Raw genomic sequence first — 24,660 nt, 5'->3', positions numbered from 1 at the left:
TTTTAAGCAATATGTACACTAATAATTATACAGTTGTAGTTGGCTAATATTACTAAAATACCACATTAATGGGATTGTTTTCATGCAAAGAATAAAATTGTACATTACGAAGGACGCATGTTGCACTTTATTGAACATTGCCTTTTAAATTGATATTTATAAACTGGCGATTTCCCTCTCTGTGGGCTGGGGCGATGTTTAACCATAGTTCTTTCCTTGTTTTGTTAGATACCGTAGTCCTAAAACTGGAAAATAATTTCTGCGCCACGTCCTCTAACAATATCTCCATTTTGTTTGTTGTGAAGCTGTGGGACCACTTCTTCCTTCGTTTTTATTTTCTGCCATAGCTTATGTTGTTTCCGTATTGGTGCGTTTTGCTTGTTGGTGCTCTTTTATTGAAAATGTAAGCTAATGAGAGAAAATAGTGAATTACACCAGTAATGTGATGGTGCTTCTGGCAAAGTCATTTAAGGCACCATGACAAAGATATTAACATTGTACAGTCATGTTAAAAAAGAAAAACAGTGCAGCATCAGTAACCTCGGCAAATAATTTACTTGCAGATGTAGTAGTGTAATAGAAAAACAACAAACCCAACTGTCATGACATGCATGCTGCTTGTTCTGAATCATTGACTCATTCATTGAAAGGGGCATGTTCAGAATAATAGCAGTATGGAGTTTAATTGAAGAATTCAATAATTCTGTGAAAAAACAGGTGTCATTAATTGTCCTTTATTAAGGAAGAAGGGAAGCAAATGTTTCACACATTGTTATAAAATATATTTCCTTCTGAATTGCTAAGTAAAGTGGGCCATTCCAAACATTGTTAAGAGGAATGTCATTTGATTAAAAAGTTGATTGGAGAGGGGAAAACGAATAAAGAAGGACAGCAAATTATAGGATGTTCAGTTAAAATGATCTCAAATGCTTTAAAATGGCAACAAAAAGATTCAGCCATTCATCAGCTTCAGAAAGATCGAAGATGATCTACAATTACCTGTGAGTGCTCTTACAGTCAGAAGACATTTGATCGAAGCTATCAGCAAGAAGCCCCTGTAAAGCACCATTGTTGAAAAAAGGGCATGTGCAGAATCTGTTAAAATTTGCCAAGAAACACATCGATTGGCCCAAAGAGAAATAGCGCAACATTCTGTGGACTGATGAGAGTAAAATTGTTCTTTTCGGGTCTAGTGGTCATTGATGGTATGTCAGACAACCCACTGGTACTGAATTCAAGCCACAGTACAGTGAGGACAGTGAAGCATGGTGGTGCAAAAATCATGGTATGGGGATGTTTTTCATACGACATTGTTGGGTTCATATACCAGGGATTAAGGATCAGTTTGAATACATCAAAATACTTGAACAGATTATGTTGCTGTATGCCGAAGAGGAAATGCATACAGACAACCCCAAACACACGAGTAAGCGAGGAACATCTTGGTTCCAGACAAAAAGGATTGAGGTAATAGAGTGGCCAATTCAATCCCCGACCTCAACCTCATTGAAGACTTGTGGGGTGTCATTAAAAATGCAATTTCTGAAGCAAAACCCAAAAATTTGCAGGAACTGTGGAATTTAGTTTGTTCATCCTGGGCTGGAATTGAATGTGTAATGTTTCCACTACATTTGGATTGGATAATTTGGTTTGTAAGTTTTTATTCCTGCAGTGTTTTATTCATAAAGAACACTACTTTCTCTCATAACACAGTCAATCAGTCGCTGCATGGAGTGAATTATCGATCTTAGAAAGGCTGATGGGCCAAGTAATGTCGCATGTAGAAGCTATGCCTTAAGGAACCTCCAAAGGGATAGTTCGGGGAACATGCCTAGAAAACTTTAGTAAGGTATACTTTTCGAGTCTTAAGGTATTTATTTGACTTATTTTTAGACTTCTACTGCTGTTGCCTATCCATTTAGAGTTATGAGGCATTGTGTGTTCAGAGATGCTCTTCTGCATTCCACGGTTGTAATTTGTGGTTATTTGCATTATGGTCACCTTCCTGTCAACTTTGACCAGTCTGGCATTTCTCCTCTTTCTGTCTGCAAACCTGCTGGACACTGGATTTTTTGTTGTTTTTTTGCACCATTCTTTGCAAATTGTAGAGACTAGTGAGTGTGAAAATCCCAGGAGATCAGCAGTTTCTGAGATATTCAAACCACCCTGTCTGCCACCAACAATCATTCCATGGTAAAAGTCACTTAGATCACATTTTTCCCCATGCTGGTGGTTGATGTGAACATTAACTGAAGCTCCTGACCTGTATCTACATAATTGAAAGTATTGCACTGCTGCTCGGTGAGTGTTTATGAAACAATATATTTATTTAGTCTTTTTTGTCATTTATATCCATTCTAATAATTTTGCAAAGGTGGTAAGATATTGAGTGAACAGAAACAATTCAGACTTTTTTGTTTAACCAGACAGATATGAAAAAAAAAGATCCATTTTATACACACTTGAGTGAAATCCAGGAATGTTTTATTTGTGCATGATCAGTATTTCAACATTGAACATTGAGCAATATGTGGAGTAAATGCATCTTAGTTCAAACAAGAATGATTTAGCAAATATTTTGTCTGTACTTTGGTTATCCATTATATCCAGTTATAAAACAAATGCTAATGGACTAAATTGTCCCTTCAATCCTTCTCTCGTGACATTACAAAATAAGCTCATGAGGATTTGAATTTATATTTTCTTCCACTCCGTAGCTGTTTCGGTATTCTGAACTTCAAAGACTGTGGACTGGTTCATCATGTCTGTCTCACTGTTCTAGTTTATATAAGAGTAACACACTGACTGGCTGTATTATCTTTATCCTTTTTCAAGTGTTAAAGACACCGAGTGAGATATTTACTGTATCTATTTATTGTGCTGATCATCTGAGAATTTTCTAAAACTTTTAAATTCAATCAATTAATAGGTACAATCCATGCATGTTAATCTATGCATGTACATAGTTCTTAAGCACAAGATGGAAGGTGGATTCTACCATTTCTGCACCAGTTAATAAATGCGCCATCAGTTAGGCTTTTGCCATAGTTGCATGAGAACACAATTTGTTCATCATGTTGTATGTAAATCTTTGTTTGATATTTGTATTTGAGTTGAATTCCCCTTCGGTCCATTTCTTCAATTGTCACGGTACACGGTTCTTAAAGAAAAATAATAGAGGACAATAATAGGACAATTAATACAAATTATGACTTTTTTATTACAGCAAAAGATTGATAAAACATTTAAAATGTACTAGTTTAACTGAGTTATGATGACCCCTTTATCAAAATTAATCTGGAAGGCCTAAACTTGTAGCATTTTAGCATTTCATGAGAATACATATACGCATGCATTCCTCCAGTGCAACACCTCTTTTTACACAGCAGTCCACTCGGTCAATGGTTGTCAAACTTGGTCTTTGGGACCCTTGTATATGCTGATTTTTGTTTCCGCAAATCTGTTGCAAGGTTTAGGTTGTTTATGACAAGTGTTTCAACGATTTGTTTCTTAAACTTATTATTTTGCTTCTTATTCATATATTATTTGCAGAATTTGAAATAATACAATATGAAATTCATTAATTCATTATCCTAACCCGCTTATCCTGAACAGGGTTGCAGGGGGGCTGGAGCCTATCCCAGTATACATTGGGCGAAAGGCAGGAATACACCCTGGACAGGTCGCCAGTCCATCGCAGGGCACACACACCATTCATTCACACACTCATACCTATGGGCATTTTAGACTCTCCAATCAGCCTAACCTGCATGCCTTTGGACTGTGGGAGGAAACCAGAGTACCCGGAGGAAACCCACGCAGACACAGGGAGAACATGCAAACTCCACACAGAGAGGCCCCGGCTGACGGGGATTCGAACCCAGGACCTCCTTGCTGTGAGGCGGCAGTGCTACCCACTGCACCATCCGTGCCGCCACAATATGAAATGAATGACTTATTATAATTACAACAAAATTAAAGGCAATGATTTCTGAAATGTGGCCAGGTATCCCATTTTCATTTTCATCAATCAGGAGCCTACCTTTCAATCAGTTAAAAATATTTTACCTCTTTACGTAATCATTAGCAATATAGCACATTCAGCATTATGAAATTATAGGATTTTTATTCTTCATGCCATGCATGGCTATTTTTGGCATAGAGTGCCGTAAGAGGATGAATAATTAAAATATTGAATTAAGAAAACTGAACAGTTTGGTTGGAACTAACACCAGCCCACACAGGGGTCCTCAAGGCCCGAGTCAAAACCATTGCACTCGGTAAGTTCTACAGTCAGTGTCCTTCACAAGGAGTTTACATAGGCATTCTGTATACACCCGATTGACTCAATGGCTCACTGTTGCACAATGATGGACAGAAGCCATCCCACCCAGAGCGATGTCCTTGGGTGGACAAGTTGCCTGCAGTGAAGCTAGCTGGCAGCATGCATTCAAAACACAATGCTCATCTATCTTCTCCAGAATCAACTGATTACTGTGCAGTGACGAGATAGTCCTATAAAACGTGGGACATGCCAAATCAAGAGAAACAGCAATCTTAACTTCATTGTATTATCACAAACCAGGCCATTTTTTGATACTATGTTTCTCGAACACTGTGGTACATGAGTCTTCACTAGATCATTACTAAAAACAAGGGAGAAGACATGCAACTCACCCAGGCATTTTGGAGGATCATCCCACTCCCCATTGCGGCATGTTATGAACTTTTGACCAGAAAGTACATAGAAATTCTTGCACTGGTATTCTACCGTCTCACCGGTGTTATATACATCTTTTGTCAAACCTTTAATATCCCCAAATGGAATTTCTTGTGGGGGTTCACAAGAAGTGAAACCTGAAATGAAAGAAGAAAAAAAACATTTTGAAAAACGTGCATTATTTATGCAGAGATTATGTATCATACACACTTTTCCTTTACATATGATTATGAGTACGCACACAGCATTTTTGTTTTTACATTTTTGTATAAAAAACACAGACAAGGTAGATGCAAGCAGCAAGAATGAGTATGTTCACACCTAGTTTTTGTCTGGTTGATTCCAGAAGTGTTTCTTGGTTGATTTAGTGCTACAAATAAAACCTCTGATGGTCATAATAGCATCAGGATATGAATCAAAACAATGCACCCCAGACAGTACAATGGTCTTGTCATCTGTAACTGAATTAAACAATGCTAAGAAGTACCACACTGTTTTACGTCAAGCAAAATTATTTTCATTTCAGTCTCCTTGTGTGCTTCAGATGTGGCACATGCATCCTCTACAATAGGACCATGTATTCCCAAGTTAAACTCAACATTATTCTAGCATTTTCAATGTTTGAAATTATTTATACTTTGCACGTATGTTTGTAGGCACAAAAGGATATCTAACCTTTTTAGGGGAGTATACTTAACAGTAAAAGCTAAATAGTCAATGAAGAATGTGGAGAATTAAGGGCAAAAGTACATGTTTACTTTGATTGTTCCCTTAAATATTAGCTCCAGAGTTGACTGCTGGTACAACATAAAGACCAATCACGTTGTTATCAAACTTGGTTCTTAAATCCTTGGTTCACTTTCAAGAAAATATTTTCACCATCAACCACAACAAATTTTAATATTTAGTCACTTATTGTAATAATTTTGCTTTGATTCCACAGGAAAGTAATCTATTGAACAACCAAAGCACATTGCTGAAAGTGGCAATCTATGATTTCCTCGGTTTTGGTGACTGGTGGTCATAACATTTGAAAGAATGTTGTAGTTCTGTTCTGCTGTAGTACATTTAACAATACCCATTTAAATATTGGAGAAAAGAAGATGAACTGGGAAGTACTGCAAAGTATGTACAGTATAATCAAGTAGGATAGCAAATAAAAGAAACTAGCTCAGTTCATCCATTTGTGGAAAACGCAATCATACTTTTATCATAAAAACAGAGCATGATATCTAGTATTCATAGTATTCCATGGCGGCACGGATGGTGCAGTGGGTAGCACTGCCGCCTCACAGCAAGGAGGTCCTGGGTTCGAATCCCCGTCGGCCGGGGCCTCTCTGTGCGGAGTTTGCATGTTCTCCCCGTGTCTGCGCGGGTTTCCTCCGGGTACTCCGGTTTCCTCCCACAGTCCAAAGACATGCAGGTTAGGCTGATTGGAGAGTCTAAATTGCCCATAGGCATGAGTGTGTGTGTGTGTGTGAGTGAATGGTGCGTGTGCCCTGCGATGGACTGGCGACCTGTCCAGGGTGTATTCCTGCCTTTCGCCCAATGTATGCTGGGATAGGCTCCAGCCCCCCTGCGACCCTGATCGGGATAAGCGGGTTCAGATAATGGATGGATGGATAGTATTCCATGACTCAAAACAAATATTGTACGGATGCACAGTGCACCAGCGGGCTAAAATACTAACCTCCGTCAAGGCATGCAGACAAAATATCATGAATGACACTTTAGATAAACTATCACGGAGACGATTTGAATATTAGATCTATATGTTATGGGAATAACCAGGCTGAGGCGGGGTGTGGACAGTATATCTAACACATCTAACACTAATTCCAATTGAATTAGAGGGGGGTACAATTGGCTAGGAAATTGGGAGAAAAAGGGAAAAATCTGAAATAGATTCATTTAAAAATATATAAATAAATAAAAAAAGGGTTCCCAAACTTTTTCACACGGCCATTTTCCTTCTTTTTAAATATTAATTATAAGAAACAAATGAAAATAAAAAGCAGTCTTGCTTAATATTTTGCAAAAAGGTCTCATGTTTAACTCCATTTAGAGTTCAGGTTTGCTTTTGATCACAAACAGATTAATTGTAACAGACATTTAAACCAGGGGTGCCGAAATGTTTTGCACCCCACTGTAAGAGGACAGCAGACACATTTACAAATACACCCTCTATACCTCTTGCTCTGAATGAATGTTTTTGCAACCTTAATTAAATGCCCCGCTATAAATTGTATCCTTAAAATCTGCCCACAAAATTCATTTTAGTTCAACATAAAGCGCAAAAAAAGTTTCCACTGTATCAATACATCTCCATAAAATCAAACATAATTATGCATTCATTGATTTCATTTGCTTTTTTGAAGTCGAGTTATATGTTCGAACTTGAGGAACAGGATTTAGTCACAGTTTAGCTAAATTATCTGTAAGAAAAACCATTTGCCAATATTCGCAATGAGTCGGAGTTACCGTTGGAATGTTGTTTAAGTATAAACTCCAGAGAATAATAATAATAATAATAATGATAATAATAATAATAATAATAATAATAATACCTTTTAATTGAACCCCGTGGGGTAATTTGGCCCATCCTGGTTATTAGGAGCAGTGGGCAGCCACAGTGCAGTGGGGTTAAGGGCCTTGCTCAAGGGCCCAACGGCTGTGCGGATCATTTATTGTGGCTAGACCGGGATTCGAACCACCGACGTTGTGTACCTTAACCACTACGCTACAAGCCATCCCTGAATAAAGGGGCGTTTCGCAATTCTGCAAATAATGCTCATGTTCCAAAACACATTTCATCATTTCCAGATAGTGTCGCAGCAACTTAACACAAACAGAAAACCGAATGCACTGGCCTATAGCTCTACCAAAATTACATTTTGTTCCGTAAACAAAATAAGAGCGTTTTCCTGAGCATATGCGTCTGAAGTCTTATTTCATATCGGCCTATACTGCAGGCTATTCTTTAAATATCAGAATTACATTTGGAAGGATGGAAAGACTATCTTCTTTTCCTTGCCAACAGCCCCAAGGGCTTCTCCAGAATTTCCCTTTTGCAATCATTTGCAAATAGCAAAATTAAATTCCGGGAGAGTTCCCTCAGTCCACCCGTATCTACAATCCCCATTCCCAATCGCTCTTTAAATTTGCTTTTCAAAAAAATCTATCACCTCGATCGAAAGATCGAAATGACAGTGGAACAATCCATGGAGCTAATTTGTGGGTTACTTATTTTATTTTTGAAATAATAATACTGATATCGGTCCTTGTGATGTTTTGGCTAATCATATATAATTATTCTGGCAAACAATACAATACAATACAAACAAGACACATCTGGCGCTAAAATGATAGGGAAAGCATCTTGTGAGAAGTATTAGGCTAGGCTACACAAAAGAGAGCAGGGTCATTCTTAATTATTGTTTGTTTAAACAATAACAGCATCTATAGCAATATAAAAGTTCACTTGCATACAAACTGTATTTCACCAATCTCTTACAGCAAATGAGGTTTCCCAATATAAAAGCAATATAAAAGCAGTATAAAAGTTTTGCTTTCTGTTGTTTATATTTGAGAAATGTTCTATCACTTTTCATATTGGGTGAACCAGATTTCATGTTAGGTATGACAAGAATGTCCTGAGACACCTAAACATTTTAGTCTCAATCTGAGCAGATTGTTGATGTGAATGAGCTGTCTTCAAATTGTTAATACAAGACTTTTCATGAACTCATTTTCAATAATTTGAGTAGAAAACAACTGAAAAAGAAAACTTACATGTACACTCCACCCGGGCACTCCACTGTCCATTTATACAAGTGATATTTCTATTCGTTTTGGGCTTACATGGACTGAAGCATTGATAATCCAGTATATCACCTTCATAGTATGTGGATCTTGAGGGGTCCACAAATCCACCTTTCAGGACAGGTTTTTCACAGGGATATTTTTCTAAATGGAACACATGATAGCATAAAGGTCTTGTTTTTTGTGAAATTAATATCTCTACATTTCCCATGTAAATTTAAAGGTAAGCGTGATGCTTTTTTTGTAATGCAATCTATACAAATCATATCTGGTTTCATGTGGCAATTATTTTTCAACATCTCTAATATTCCAGTATTTAGTTTGTTGCCAAATATGTCTCATTATGTCTGTAACTATACAACAGTCAAACTAACATAGTGATATTGTGTTGTCTAATACAAATATTAATTCAGGTGAGCTTGGGTGAAACAGCTGGACCTCAAAGCTGGTTTGTGACTACTGCTAATGGCTTAGTAACAGTGCCTCAGTTCTGTCCTGAAGATCCTTCCACAATTTAAATGGTAAATGGTTGGAATATATATAGCACCTTTATCCAAAGCGCTGCACAATTGATGCTTCACACATACACAAGGCACCAACCAGCTCCTCAGAAGCAATTGGGGGTTAGGTGTCTTGGGCAGGGACACAGCCAGGGTGGGATCGAACCCTCCGACAACCAGACGACTGCTCTTACCTGGTGATGACGTCGCTATCATTGGGCCACTTTGCTCAGAAGACGGCCCAGTTACTGTAGATTTTATCTTAGCTTCAAAAAATATAAAAATAAAAATAATTGTAATGTAGTGAGGCGCGTAGCTCAGATGGAATACGGTAACTCGCATGGGAGAGTTTAGCCGTTAACTTCACTTCTATAAATGAAATCAGCGTGACGTCAGAACTGCAAAGAACTTCAATACCAACATACAATACCTCAACGGTGGTAACTTAAACAACCGCAAACAAACCACGTAGTTAGAACAAGTCATATTTAACACAGCCGTCTACGACATTAAATAATAATAATTAACTTCCACATTAACACTTTTTAATCACACGGCAGCAAACACACTGCATTTCAACACCAAACCCCGCCGCGTTCTTTTGAGAAAATCGCCAAAAGGTAGGCAGTCCTTTAATTAATAATCAACCGCATTTCTGTAATAATATTTAGGCTAAATGTATGTATTTAGATGGTTGATTATAAATGTGGTGTCCATACGTAGCGTTTTTCAGCCTACTTGCAGGTGACCGAGCTAAATGTCCCATATTTTCGTGCCGGGTGATATGGATGGTTATTCTGAATGTAATAGCGGTGTTATGGTCATTTAAAACACAATCGAATGAATTCCGTGTTTTAGAATAGCCTATGTATAACCTACAACTTGCTGCAACTACCAAACGTCGCTTATCAATCATAATTTTGTCCGGCTCCCTATGCCGTCGCTTTTAGCTGAGCGCCAATGAAACGTTGGAAGTTGCTGCAGTTTAGTGAAATGTCACAAAAGCGAGCGTGTTTGTTTAATGACGATTTTCAGAAAGTGTCAAAATTTCTCAAAAACACTGATCAGGAGAGGATAAGGTTTTTGCCAAAGGTATGGAGCTCATTTTTCGATTGCTCACGGAAGACGTACGGATAGCACTCAACATCTTCGGACGAAAAAGCACATAGACGCTGAACTAAGTAAGTCCTAGTGTGTCGGATTTTTTGAGTGCGACAAAACACAGAGGCAGATAAAATATAAATTGAAGGACTGTATGCTGACCGTTCGGTGCTGCATGGACACAGTTTCAGGTCCACTGAATGTACTTCTAAACTGACCAAGAACTTTATGAACCTAGGTTTTCATCTTCCCGAACGAAATCTGAGGCGATCATTTGCAAAGTATAGGTCCATTATTAGTGCAAGAACTGCTTGACAAAGTGCTCGTTTCTAACATTGAGCACGGACGCATCGAATCACAAGGACACAAAAGCCATTTCATTCCAGTACCGGGATAAACACAAAAATCATTGCATTCTCTTCTTTGCCGGGCGAAACGTCTGATTTGCAATGTGAATTTCGAGAGGCATTCTCTTTAATGCCAGTATTTGGATTAATAAAGAAGAGTTACATTAATCTGGTATTAATGTTATGCAAATTATTGTGGCCGCTATGCATTTTAAATTGATTATAATTGGATACGTTAGTTTCGATATTATGTCCTGTGTTATATTATGCCAATGTATAATGTGTGTATGCATATGATCAGTCATTTATTTCTAATTCTATTTTTTATGAACAGGCCCGCTCGTGACATTTCTTGGCCCGACCTATCATGGAGTCCTGGCGCCGCTCCCGTTGCCTCCTGAGCCAATTTATAAATAGCTGAGATGAATCTACTGTTTTAGTACTTACGAATGCATGTTGGGATGTCACTCCACGTTCCATTGGTGCAGGTGACTTCTCTGTTCCCCTGAATTTCATATAAATCTCTGCATTGGAATTGCACTGTAGATTGATGAGCATATTTTGTCTTATATTTTGATGTAGTTGTTGCATGTGCAACTCGTGGGGGAGGATTACAACTATTACCAGATGCTGTTGGTGTCACGTTTCAGGTCTGTCTCGCCATGTTTTATGTTTATTCATGTTGTCTTAGTCACGTTGTGTCTTATCATGTATTATGTTAGTCTAGGTTCGTCATGTTGTTTAGTTTATTTCTTGTTACGATTTATTTTCTCGTCATGTCTAGTTATGTTTCGTTACGATTATATTACCTGGTTATGTTGAGTGATTATCGTCTTAGTTTCGCTTTGTGTTATGTTTCGATGCATGTTTATTGTTACGTTAACTGGTCGTTGTTATGCATACACTTTTACATGTTTTTCCGCAAACCTTGCGTTCCGCCTTTTCTCTCTCTCTCTCTCTCTCTCTCTCTCTCTCGTTCTGTCCTTCACTCCCCTAGTGTTTCTAATTGTCTATTTACTAAAACTACTAACGCTAGATCAGGATTGGGTAGAAACTAACAAGACTAATCATGTGTTCATGTTACCTTACGTTTCTCGTGCATGTCATTTACTAATTTACTAATGCTAGGGCAGGATAGGTTTATTACTAACGATTACTAATCTTCTTGTTAAACTTGTCATCCATCGCACCTGTTTTCCATTTCCTTGCTACGCTCTAACTAATTGTCTACACCTGTCTACACCTGCATTTATAGCCCAGTCGCGCAACTGTTCACTGCGAAATTGTCTGCCTGTTTACCACGCAACTCTTGAGCATTATTTACTGTTTGATTACACGTTACGATCCACGCCTGTTTACTGACCATCGATTATTGATTTCTGTTTTGTGACCTTCGTTTGTTTCTTGACTACGTCCCCGCCTACCGTTTTTGTACTTTTTCCCCGCTGATTGTTTCATGGTTTCGACTCCCGCTTCGCCCACGACTACGCCTCTGCCTGCCGTCCGCCTGTTCATCTGCCCCGCTGACAGCTCTCCTGCTACCGGACCTCCCTGCACGCCTACCGACTACGAGATTGCCTCTTCCCTCGGCACCGTGCTTTTTGTTTGTTTTGTATTTGTTTGGCTGGATCTTCGTGTATGGACTTTGCTTGTATTGACTACGCTCCTGGGACTCGTCCCGAATAAAGCCCTAACGGGACTTTATTTTACTATTGTTTCTGAGTCGTGCATTTTGGGTCCAACCCCCACGCACCCGTCTCAGTTGGGAATATTAAATAGATATAGTTAATCAATGGTTAACCAACTTTCTTCACAATCTTAACACAATTTGGTTAATATAAGATAACCATCTTGCTAAATTGTCTTAAAGAGCAACTTTATTTATTTACTTTATTTATTTATTGCTATTAAGTGGGGTGCTGGTCTGAAATGATTCAGGACCAAAGTGCAGAGCAGACACTTTCTTGCCAGCTTGAACAGTATAAGTTAAAAATATTAATGTTTCTATATTCACACTGCAAATGGAACCTGTTCAAATAGTCCCCAATATTTCCCTTTTATACCTGATAATTTCCATACATTCCTTTTAATTTTATTCCCCAAATTTTGCAGCCCAGGGTCTTTGCATTCTTTTTTGGTGCTTTGTGGTGAGTAAGTAAATACATCTGAAAAATATTCAGCTATGGATTACTCACGTTTACAGACTGGTAGTGGTGACTCCCACTCTCCATTTACGCATTTTATCTGGCCAGTACCTTCCATTTCATATGCATCCTCACATTCAAATGTCAAAGATTCACCATTTGAATACAGGTCTTTCCTGACTTGTTTTGTGTTCAGAATTGTTGGATGAACACATGCAGTTTCATCTGTAAGAAAGGTAACATAACCTTTAATGAATAAAAATATTGAAAACACAATAACAATTTTGTATGTATGTAATAGAGTACCAAGAGGACTATTTTCAGCAATCCACCAGACTTGTATACAAATACGAAAAGATCAGAGAAAATATTTTTGGATTTGTGGCACAGTTACTAAAAGTAAATTAAAGCTATAAGATATAACACCTATCACAACAGAAAAAACATGCGTTTGGCTTCTTTCTACCCCATCAACCCAAAAGATTTCAACCCAACAGTCTCAGCTCTTTCAATATCACTAAGGTCCATGATAGCCATAATGATCAGAATCCAGGCCTGTTCAGTTTTTTATTGTTTTTCTATTTTTTTATTATTATTATTATTATTTCTCAGCCTCATAATGACTCATGTCATTGGCACAGCTCTGGTCCTCATGTTGACTAATGCTAATGACAGACTCCAAACGCAACCAGAAGCCTAGAATCAAGAAGCCTAGATAGTGAAATCTTTCTTATACCTGAACTAAGGAAGTGAATGAATAGACCTGACTAATCTGAAACTGCTGAGAAGCCAAAATAACATAAATTGTACCTCTGTGCAAATACTTAGAGAGTAGGTACTGTTTTGTGCTGTACTACTTTTTAAGTGCATTTGTTATCACACCTGAGAAAAAAGGACATGCATATAGCACTTAATATGTAATATGTCATTGTATAGGACTTGCGCTGCCAACTTTGCACAGGGTCTTGCATTTCTCCCAGATAGCTCCTGGATTACTCAATTTTTACTATTTTTACTTTATTTACTATTATGATTAGTAGCCTTTTAACAGGTTATATTCAACACCAAACCCCGCCGCGTTCTTTTGAGAAAATCGCCAAAAGGTAGGCAGTCATTTAATTAATAATCAACCGCATTTCTGTAATAATATTTAGGCTAAATGTATGTATTTAGATAGGTTGATTATAAATGGGGTGTCCATACGTACCGTTTTTCAGCCTACTTGCAGGTGACCGAGCTAAATGTCCCATATTTTCGTGCCGGGTGATATTGATGGTTATTCTGAATGTAATAGCGGTGTTATGGTCATTTAAAACACAATCGAATTTATTCCGTGTTTTAGAATAGCCTACGTATAACCTACAACTTGCTGCAACTACCAAACGTCGCTTATCAATCATAATTTTGTCCGTCTCCCTATGCCGTCGCTTTTAGCTGAGCGCCAATGAAACGTTGGAAGTTGCTGCAGTTTTGTGAAATGTCACAAAAGCGAGCGTGTTTGTTTAATGACGATTTTCAGAAAGTGTCAAAATTTCTCAAAAACACTGATCAGGAGAGGATAAGGTTTTTGCCAAAGGTATGGAGCTCATTTTTCGATTGCTCACGGAAGACGTACGGATAGCACTCAACATCTTCGGACGAAAAAGCACATAGACGCTGAACTAAGTAAATCCTAGTGTGTCGGATTTTTTGAGTGCGACAAAACACAGAGGCAGATAAAATATAAACTGAAGGACTATATGCTGACCGTTCGGTGCTGCATGGACACAGTTTCAGGTCCACTGAATGTACTTCTAAACTGACCAAGAACTTTATGAACCTAGGTTTTCATCTTCCCGAACGAAATCTGATCCGATCATTTGCAAAGTATAGGTCCATTATTAGTGCAAGAACTGCTTGACAAAGTGCTCGTTTCTAACATTAAGCACGGACGCATCGAATCACAAGGACACAAAAGCCATTTCATTCCAGTACCGGGATAAACACAAAAATCATTGCATTCTCTTCTTTTCCGGGCGAAACGTCTGATTTGCAATGTGAATTTCGAGAGGCATTCTCTTTAATGCCAGTATTTGGATTAATAAAGAAGAGTTACATTAATCTGGTATTAATGTTATGCAAATTATAGTGGCCGCTATGCATTTTAAATTGATTATAATTGGATACGTTAGTTTCGATATTATGTCCTGTGTTATATTATGCCAATGTATAATGTGTGTTTGCATATGATCAGTCATTTATTTTTAATTCTATTTTTTATAAACAGGCCCGCTCGTGACATTTCTTGGCCCGACCTATCATGGAGTCCTGGCGCCGCTCCCGTTGCCTCCTGAGCCAATTTATAAATAGCTGAGATGAATCTACTATTTTAGTACTTACGAATGCATGTTGGAATGTCACTCCACGTTCCATTGGTGCAGGTGACTTCTCTGTTCCCCTGAATTTCATATAAATCTCTGCATTGGAATTGCACTGTAGATTGATGAGCATATTTTGTCTTATATTTTGATGTAGTTGTTGCATGTGCAACTCGTGGGGGAGGATTACAACTATTACCAGATGCTGTTGGGAATATTAAATAGATATAGTTAATCAATGGTTAACCAACTTTCTTCACAATCTTAACACAATTTGGTTAATATAAGATAACCATCTTGCTAAATTGTCTTAAAGAGCAACTTTATTTATTTATTTATTTACTTACTTATTTATTTATTTATTTATTTATTTATTGCTATTAAGTGGGGTGCTGGTCTGAAATGATTCAGGACCAAAGTGCAGAGCAGACACTTTCTTGCCAGCTTGAACAGTATAAGTTAAAAATATTAATGTTTCTATATTCACACTGCAAATGGAACCTGTTCAAATAGTCCCCAAGATTTCCCTTTTATACCTGATAATTTCCATACATTCCTTTTAATTTTATTCCCCAAATTTTGCAGCCCAGGGTCTTTGCATTCTTTTTTGGTGCTTTGTGGTGAGTAAGTAAATACATCTGAAAAACATTCAGCTATGGATTACTCACGTTTGCAGACTGGTAGTGGTGACTCCCACTCTCCATTTACGCATTTTATCTGGCCAGTACCTTCCATTTCATATGCATCCTCACATTCAAATGTCAAAGATTCACCATTTGAATACAGGTCTTTCCTGACTTTCCTGACTTGTTTTGTGTTCAGAATTGTTGGACGAACACATGCAGTTTCATCTGTAAGAAAGGTAACATAACCTTTAATGAATAAAAATATTGAAAACACAATAACAATTTTGTATGTATGTAATAGAGTACCAAGAGGACTATTTTCAGCAATCCACCAGACTTGTATACAAATACGAAAAGATCAGAGAAAATATTTTTGGATTTGTGGCACAGTTACTAAAAGTAAATTAAAGCTATAAGATATAACACCTATCACAACAGGAAAAACATGCATTTGGCTTCTTTCTACCCCATCAACCCAACAGATTTCAACCCAACAGTCTCAGCTCTTTCAATATCACTAAGGTCCATGATAGCCATAATGATCAGAATCCAGGCCTGTTCAGTTTTTTATTGTTTTTCTATTTTTTTATTATTATTATTATTATTTCTCAGCCTCATAATGACTCATGATATTGGCACAGCTCTGGTCCTCATGTTGACTAATGCTAATGACAGACTCCAAACGCAACCAGAAGCCTAGAATCAAGAAGCCTAGATAGTGAAATCTTTCTTATACCTGAACTAAGGAAGTGACTGAATAGACCTGACTAATCTGAAACTGCTGAGAAGCCAAAATAACATAAATTGTACCTCTGTGCAAATACTTAGAGAGTAGGTACTGTTTTGTGCTGTACTACTTTTTAAGTGCATTTGTTAGTTTATTTACTTTTACTTTATTTACTATTATGATTAGTAGCCTTTTAACAGGTTATGTTTTTGTAGCTATACTTTGTTTTCTAACTTAACCAATAATCAAACAGGCCACAAGCAGATCCCACTAGAACATGCACAGCTTGATAATAACACAACACAAGAAGCTGAAATAACAAAGGAAAAAGTGATTCCTTACCAATGCACTTTGGGATGTCAGACCATTCACTTTTCTTGCATGTCAATTCGTCCCACCAACCTTCCACGAAGGGTTTATAACCAGAAACGCAACTATAATAAATGACTGAAGCATTGCTTTTGACATTGATGTGATATCCATTTTCTAGATCAGGTCTTTTGCAATAATTTTCTTTTGCTAAAAACAAAGAAGATTAATGACATTAGATTTCTGAGGCAAACATTTGGGTGAAGGAAATTTACATAAAAGCTGAGGGAAGTACACCAAGCAACACAACACCTGAATTCTCAGTGAAATTGAACCAAGGCACTGGCAAGCTTAATCGGTGAAAATTAAAATTTTGAGCTTGATCCTATATGTTAACATTATATTGTGCAGTAGTCATAATCAGCACTGCAGAGTACAGCTTTATAATGCCATGGCGTATTTGATATGAAAAACGTACCTTTGCAGTCAGGCCATTCCCAGCCACAGTATCCGTATTGCTTTCCTTCTGGTTCATGAAAAAGTTTACATTCATATTCCAGATGCTCACCAAATGTGTAAGTCTTATTTTCACTCAGAATGATAGCATTAGGAATCTCTGGATTACATGTTATTGCTGAAAATATGAATGGTTTGAGATTAATATAGTGATCTGAAATACATTTTCCCTTAAAGTACAATCCAAAAAATGTATTTCAAGAAAAGTCACCTGAGCACAGCGGTGGCACCCAGCCCTCAACTTCACAAGTAGAGCCACCAGATGTTTTGAATCCACGCTGGCAGGTGTGAGATGATAACGTTTGTTTGTGTCTAAAAGTATGCCTCAAATACTTTACATTGTCGTCTGGTCCAGCTGTGCAGAAAATATCTGAAAATGTAAAATGAAAAACTTCTTATTGTAAGAAATGTGTATAAAGACAAATATATGTTATACTTCTGCTTCTACTTTGGTGTCTGAAAATTTGGATCTTATGGATCATGGATGCAAAACTGTTTCTTGGAATATCTCTCAAGAACAGGGGTAGACAACTAGGGCTGATCTGTTTCAGGAGTTTGTGCCAATTTATGGTCTTAATTATTTAATTGACTAAATCATATCTTAATCCACATGTGTATGAGTACCGGCTACAGCTGCAGACTGCAAGTGTATCCTTATGATTTTACTGTGCTCCGGAACAGGTTTGAACCAGGGTCATTTATAGAGCTGTCAGTAAATTTAAAAAAAGGCAATTGGTTGGTACAAAAATCAGTGCCCAGACCGGCCGGAGGACCATATTAAGACCTCTGTGACATTCTTGCAGGAAAAAAATCAATTCATTTTATAAAATCATTGGTTATTATTGTGTCTCCAGATGTTCAGTCCCACATGCCTGGGGTGGAGTACAGGAATAAGTCATTGTTTCTTCCTCTCTCTGTGCTTGCTCTCTGCTCCTGGTTTTCCCTCTCTCCTCATTTATACCTCCACCCTTCACTCCTTATATGGACTTCCTTCCTGTCCTTCACTCTATTGTCTCACCTGTTCCTTGTTATCTGTTCCCCAGTTCGCACACCTGATTCTCGTTCCCCCTTGTTATCTGTTCTATATATACCTGTCTGCATAGTTTGTTCAGGGCTGGTTTGTCTTACCTGCCATCTGTTCCCTACCCCCTGTTCTAGCCTTATTTGCTGTCCCCAGTCTGTTTTCCTGTGCTCTGATTTTTGGATTTCCTGGTTCTGATATCTGTCTACTGGTTTTGAACTCTGTCTACCCACAACACTTCTGATTATGCTGTATATTCCTGTATGACTGAATCTCGACCATTGCCTGTTTTCGGATTTTTAATAAAACCTGCCGTATTCTTCTTATCCCAGAGTCTGCGGATGGTTCTTCTGTCCCACGCCCTGACAATCAGTATTCACTTATATGAGAAATGTAATCAATTTAAAACCTAGGATGTATGAGCTTTCAATTATGTCTGCTATTCGAACGGATATTGTGGCCCTAATAATTACATTTTAAACTTAGACATTTTAGACTTTTAGAAACAAATTATATACAGACTCAATTGTGCCTATTGTGCCTAAATGCAACTCTAGGCTACTAACCAGTTGTGATCGACCAATTATCAATTCACCAATATACACTCACTAAGCACTTCATTAGGAACACTATACTAATACTGGGTAGGGCCTCCCTTTGCACTAAAAACAGCCTCAATTCTTCGTGCCATGGATTATACAAGATGAACACATTGTGAATGTGCTCATTGCAGCCTCAGCTTTCTGTTCTTGGCTGACAACTCAATGTTGTTTTCTTCTGTTGTAACCCATCCGCCTCAAGGTTCGATGTGTTGTGCATTCTGAGATGCTTTTCTGCTCACCACAATTGTACAGAGTGGTTATCTGAGTTACCATAGCTTTTCTAGCTCAAATCAGTCTGACCATTCTCCTTTGACCTCTCTCAACAACAAGGCATTTCCGTATGCAGAACTGGCGCTCACTGAATGTTTTTTTGTTTCTTCACACCAAACTCTAGAGACTGTTGTGCGTGAAAATTTCAGGGGATCAGAAGTTACAGAAATATTCAAGCCAGCCCGTCTGGCACCAACAATCATGCCATGGTCTAAATCACTGAATTTTTTCCCCATTCTGATGGTTGATGTTAACATTATTTGAAGCTGCTGACCCGTATCTGCAAGATTGTATGCATTACACTGCTGCCACACAATTGGCTGTTTAGATAATTGCATGAGTAAGTAGGTGTACAGTTGTTCCTAATAGAGTGCTTCGTGAGTGTATAGCCATTAACTGTTGTCCAGCATTTTAACCTCTTGTTGTGTATCGACCACTTAATACTGGTGACAATGATATTCCAGTATAAAGTCCACAAATTATCAATTTACAATGAAAAATGAAGATATGAAGAGGAGCAAAGATAAGCTGTAGTGTATTTTGGAAAAAGAAGACTGCCTAGAGAATTAGAGATGTCACGATTATAGATTTTGTTGGTACGATTATAGTCAGAAGAATAATCACAATTTCACGATTATCACGATTATTTTGCGTGAATACTTTTCACAACAGTACTAATGCATAAAATCACACAAATACATTATTTAAAGATGTTGACCTTTTTACAGGTTATTTATTGCCGCCTTTCAAACACAATATGACACTGCATGTTAAAATTTTTAAAAAGTTTATGTTTCACTGGAATAGGCAACATATTAGCTACGTAGGTATGTCTCCACAAAGAGAACAAACACAGCAGAAGGCTGCAGCAGCCTCTTGATAAACTATATTAACATTGTTGGCTATATAACCATAATAGTGAACTTAGAAATATGGACATAGCTTTTGCTTAAACATTCATCAGCCTTTGAAACTTAAATTGCACTATGAAAATGAAAATAATAAATAAAATATAAAAAGATATAAAACAAAAAGATACAAATCTCTGGAATTAAATATAAGCTACATAGGCTTTTCTTTCTTGGAACAAAAAAAATAAATAAAGGCTGTAGAACCCGTCTACATCAGGGCCTTTGGCTCACTACCAGTCCTATTAGGGCATGTTAAAGTGCAAAAATGTGAGCATGTTCACATTCTCAGTGCTCACCCTTGACCGCTGAGGAGTCAGGATATGGCCACTTGTGCTAAATACCCTTTCTGATGGCACACTCGTTGCCGGGATACATAGGTACTTTCTGGCCACTTTTGACAACATCGGCATTTCTTCCACATGTGCCTTCCACCATTCCAGTGGGTCACTTTCAGCACTGACTGTGGGAAGGGACAAGTACAGTTTCACCTCATCATCAAGTCTTTCTTGGACTGAAGGCTTTCCACTTCCGGATGCAGTTACCCTGTTCATCTTGGCAGCTGTGATTTTCTTTAACAATCCACACAGGCTCTTCTCTTTAATGTTGGTGGTGGTGGTGGTGCTGGTGGTGGAGGAAGAAGAAGAAGAAAGGCTCTGGGTGGCTTCTGTTGAAGGCGCATCTAAGATTAAATGTGAAGCAAGTAGCATTGCTTCTTCAATGCATCCTTTCACTGTCTGATCCAGGTTCTCAATAAAGTTTCCTTTGAACCTGGGATCCATAAAACTGGATATGTTCAAAACATTCTTCATTTCTTCTGTATATCTCAGCTGCATTAGCATGTCTTTTCTCATAATCTCTTTCATTTGTTTGGTGAGATTGCTATCTGTCGGTTGTTCCTGAAGTATCTCATTGCTGATGTGCTCTAAGACTGGCGTCAGTGCGGAAAGTGTGACCTGTTTCTCTGAGGCCAGGATGTCTGTGAACTCATGGAGAGACCCAAGGAGCTGGCTCACCTCTTCCAGGACGGTGATTTCACTGTCCTTTGGCATAAGATGCCAGGTGTTTCGGTCACTTGCCAGTACCGCACAAATGGCCTGCTGCTGCTCTATGAAACGCACAACCATCTCATATGTGGAGCCCCACCTGGTGACGACATCATGTATCAGTGCATGTTTAGGAAGGTCCAACTCTCTCTGTTTCTTCTGAAGACCATGCATTCTTTTCCAACTTTTAGAAAATCCATCCACTGTATGTCTGCATGCCCTGATTGCAACATCCACTCTCTGTATCTTGGACTTTCGAAATGGCCAAATTCAAATTATGGCCAAAACAAGAGAACCATACAAATGGAAATGTTTGGAATGCTTTTTTCATATTGCTGGCATTATCTGTGGTAATTCTAGCCAGAGAGTGTTTATTTATGTTCCAGTCCAGGAGCATATTATCCATAATTTCTGTGATATTCTCTGCTGTGTGGTTGTTTCCAAACAGTGAGACTTGAGCTTCCAATCAGCAGATAGTGGACAGTGAAGCTCATGAAGGGTTCACCTCCACCACCACTGCTGGTCTACAGGTCTGTGGTTGCACCAAACCACACACCTTCTGCCAACTGTTCTTCCACACTTGCTCGTACCTCCTGGTACATGACTGGAATTTTGTTTGTGGAGAAGTAATTCCTTGTTGGGACTTTGTATTGTGTAAAGGTAACTTTGTAAAGGAACCTTTTTGTACAGCACTGACTTATGTTGAATCAGTATTTTTGTGTAATTGTTAAAAATATAATTCATAAGACCTGAAGTCTCTGTCAATTAAATATTTTGAATAGGCAAAAGACTAACTAAAATGGAAAAAAAACAGACTACAATGATACTAACTATAAATGGGAATTAACTCAGAATAAAAATTAAGAATATTGCCCAGCAACATTGCTTAAAGAAAAGTTGCCCCATGTATCATCAGCCTAAGGCTTGTGCTACTTGTTGCACTGAAGCACCCACTTTGGTTCCCCCTTTGGAAATCCTGTTCCCATGCTTTTACATGGAGTAATAATAAGAATAGCCTAATACTACGTGTAGTGCAGTGGCGGCTGAAACAAGGAATGTATGTTTGGAATGTACAAGGATAGTAATTTCGCCAAGCATAGGGCCTACCGATAAATAAGTTGCAGTTTGTCTTTCGGCTAGGCCTACATTTGCAAAATCCTCCATGGGACTGAGCTCGAAAAATACTCCGGCGACGTTTTATAGTTCAAAATCGCTGTCAATCAAACATAATCGCAGTATTTATCTACGAGGGAGTATTAGGGACACGCATGATATTTTTATTTTTCTTACCATGACGAGATTAATGTCGAAATATCAACATAAATCTCGGAATTTTGAGAATAAAGTTGAAATACCATGAAATATCATGTCGAGATAAATCTTGACATTTCCAGAATAAAGTCGCCATGTCGACATTAATCTCGACATTTCCAGAATAAAGTTGACATATCATCCAAATTGGTCTGATTTATCCTTCTGAACAGACAAAGTTTTCGGCACAACCTTTTCAACGTCCTTACACATATAACCACATTGTGTTTTTGGGCTAAAATAGCGAGTATTTCCTTGTTGCTAAACCCGATTCCAAAGTACAATTTCACCAGATCATCAACACAAGGCATTTTGATGAGTCGTCGGCCAAGTGAGTCTGTATTAAGGTCTCGCTCTCTCCATATGATTTAATGGACATGATAAGTCAACTTTATTCTCAAAATGTCAAGATTAATGTCGACATGGCGACTTTATTCTCGAAATGTCGAGATTTATCTCCACATGATATTTCATGATATTTCATGGTATTTCAACTTTATTCTCGAAATTCCGAGATTTATGTCGACATTTCGATATTAATCTCGTCATGGTCCTGTCCCTAATACTCCGTCGTATTTATCCGTCTAGTTTCGATGCAGTGAAAAAAAACTGTTCTATGTAGTGGCTGCCCATGGACGCCGAGCTTCAACAGGCAAAAATAGCTAGCTGATTCTGAACGAACTTGTCTTCGAGATGAACATGTTCCAATGCATTTAGTCATTGAAATGTTGACACAACCATACATATTTGACCATTTATTTTTTAACGTTTTAGAGATAGCCGAGCTTCCCTTGCAGTCTTAGATAAATCGCCTCTAAAAGTGACAAGAATTTCACAAAGTTGCGTAAAGTTAATAGGGATTCGGGGGACCTAATCGGGTGCTTCACTGTAACCATATGGCTACGCCATTGATTATAATAGCCTACTGATGAAGCTGTATCAACCGAAACGTAATCCTTACTTCCGTATTAATAAGTAATGACTTAATTATTCGCCACTAACGTATTTTCACTGGGTTGTTTTGCCTTACCTTTATTTCAGCGTGCAAGGCAGGGTGGTGGTCCCGCAGGTGCTGCAGTAAATTTGATGTGTTGGATCCTCTGGCAGCAATTTGTTTGCGGCACGTTTTGCAGAAAGGTGATCCGTTGTCTTGAATAACACCTTCGGCATCTTTGGGATAGCCAAAATAGTCCCATACAGCAGACTTAAGACGTTTCTTTGGCGGATATAAAGCGTTGCTGTCTCGTTGTTGTTGTTCTTCTGTCACAGTCGTGCAGTCATGAAGCATCCTCTGGTAGAACTAACAGCTGTAAGTTTGAGTTTGCCGTGTGTTACATTGTTTTGGCTCCGTGCAAGTCTCGCTAACCTGTCTATGGGGCCAGCTTTACCTCCGGTAGCTACTTTTTTTTCTTTTTTTGAATGTCAACAAACACACGGTGTGGGGGGGCCTCCACGATTTATTAACCATGACATTTCACACCGCGGTTAATAGTCAAACCGGTTAACCGTGACATCCCTATAGAGAATATGGAGCACCAATTTAAGAACAAAAGCAATATTGCTACAGAAATGCCATTGTGGGAATATATCTAATACATTATTTTTAAATACATTTTAAAACATGCATTTTAACACTGATTTTGCTTTATGTGTTTATTTTGTCATGGCAAATGTTTTAATTCACAATGCTAAATATAATCTGCACTTTTCTGCCATCAGACACTCCAATTATTATTTTATTGGTAATGAGCTGGAAAAAAAACATTGGTCGATCACCACTGCCACGTGTTGTGAGGCTATTATATTCATTATTTTCACAAAATGGTGGATGAATAAGAAGGAATGAGCCAGAACAATAAATGCCATCATCAGTATTTGTACCATTAGCCATACCTTCGCAGTATGTGTTGAATGACCATGATCCATCGTTTCTGCATGTCGCTGTATCCTCTCGTTTTTTCGTGTGTGTTCTATACGGCGGCTCACAAACTATTGTAGCATTTTCTCCAGGATTAAATTCAGTTTTTTTGGGAGTAATATTTGTTATTGTTCCTGCTCTACTCAACACACAATAATTATCATATACACACACACTCATGATGGATAGGCTACTAGGGGTGGCTAACATGACACTCTGTGTGTAGCAAGTATCGGTGTGTTTCATTACCTGCAAGAGCGGAGTTGTACTATGAGCCACAACATTAAAACCACCTGCTTTTTTCATGATTAAAGATGTTTTAAACTGTATTAACTTGTCTATAAACACATAATATTTCATTGCATTCTATGTGTCTATCTTAACAGATGCTCCAGGACCTGTATCATTTTTCATA

General features: G+C 38.1%; 1 protein-coding gene across 1 annotated transcript in view; it reads right to left on the bottom strand.

Moving 5' to 3' along the window:
• Positions 1-2,625: 2,625 nt before the first annotated feature.
• LOC133126569 (complement factor H-like) overlaps positions 2,626-24,660 on the bottom strand; it is a 39,833-nt gene continuing 17,798 nt past the window's right edge. The window contains exons 15-25 of the mRNA XM_061238914.1: positions 17,381-17,539; positions 17,132-17,287; positions 16,687-16,863; positions 15,660-15,842; positions 15,014-15,196; positions 12,686-12,859; positions 10,938-11,120; positions 9,237-9,308; positions 8,513-8,686; positions 4,678-4,857; positions 2,626-3,160 (exon numbers count right to left, since the gene is read on the bottom strand). Coding sequence (XP_061094898.1) covers positions 2,970-3,160; positions 4,678-4,857; positions 8,513-8,686; positions 9,237-9,308; positions 10,938-11,120; positions 12,686-12,859; positions 15,014-15,196; positions 15,660-15,842; positions 16,687-16,863; positions 17,132-17,287; positions 17,381-17,539 — 1,832 coding nt within the window. The 3' untranslated portion in view covers positions 2,626-2,969. The remainder of the gene's footprint in view (positions 3,161-4,677; positions 4,858-8,512; positions 8,687-9,236; positions 9,309-10,937; positions 11,121-12,685; positions 12,860-15,013; positions 15,197-15,659; positions 15,843-16,686; positions 16,864-17,131; positions 17,288-17,380; positions 17,540-24,660) is intronic.

Source organism: Conger conger, chromosome 4 (assembly GCF_963514075.1).
Source record: "Conger conger chromosome 4, fConCon1.1, whole genome shotgun sequence".
Taxonomy (NCBI): Eukaryota; Metazoa; Chordata; class Actinopteri; order Anguilliformes; family Congridae; genus Conger; species Conger conger.
This window is presented reverse-complemented; position numbering and strand designations above follow the sequence as displayed.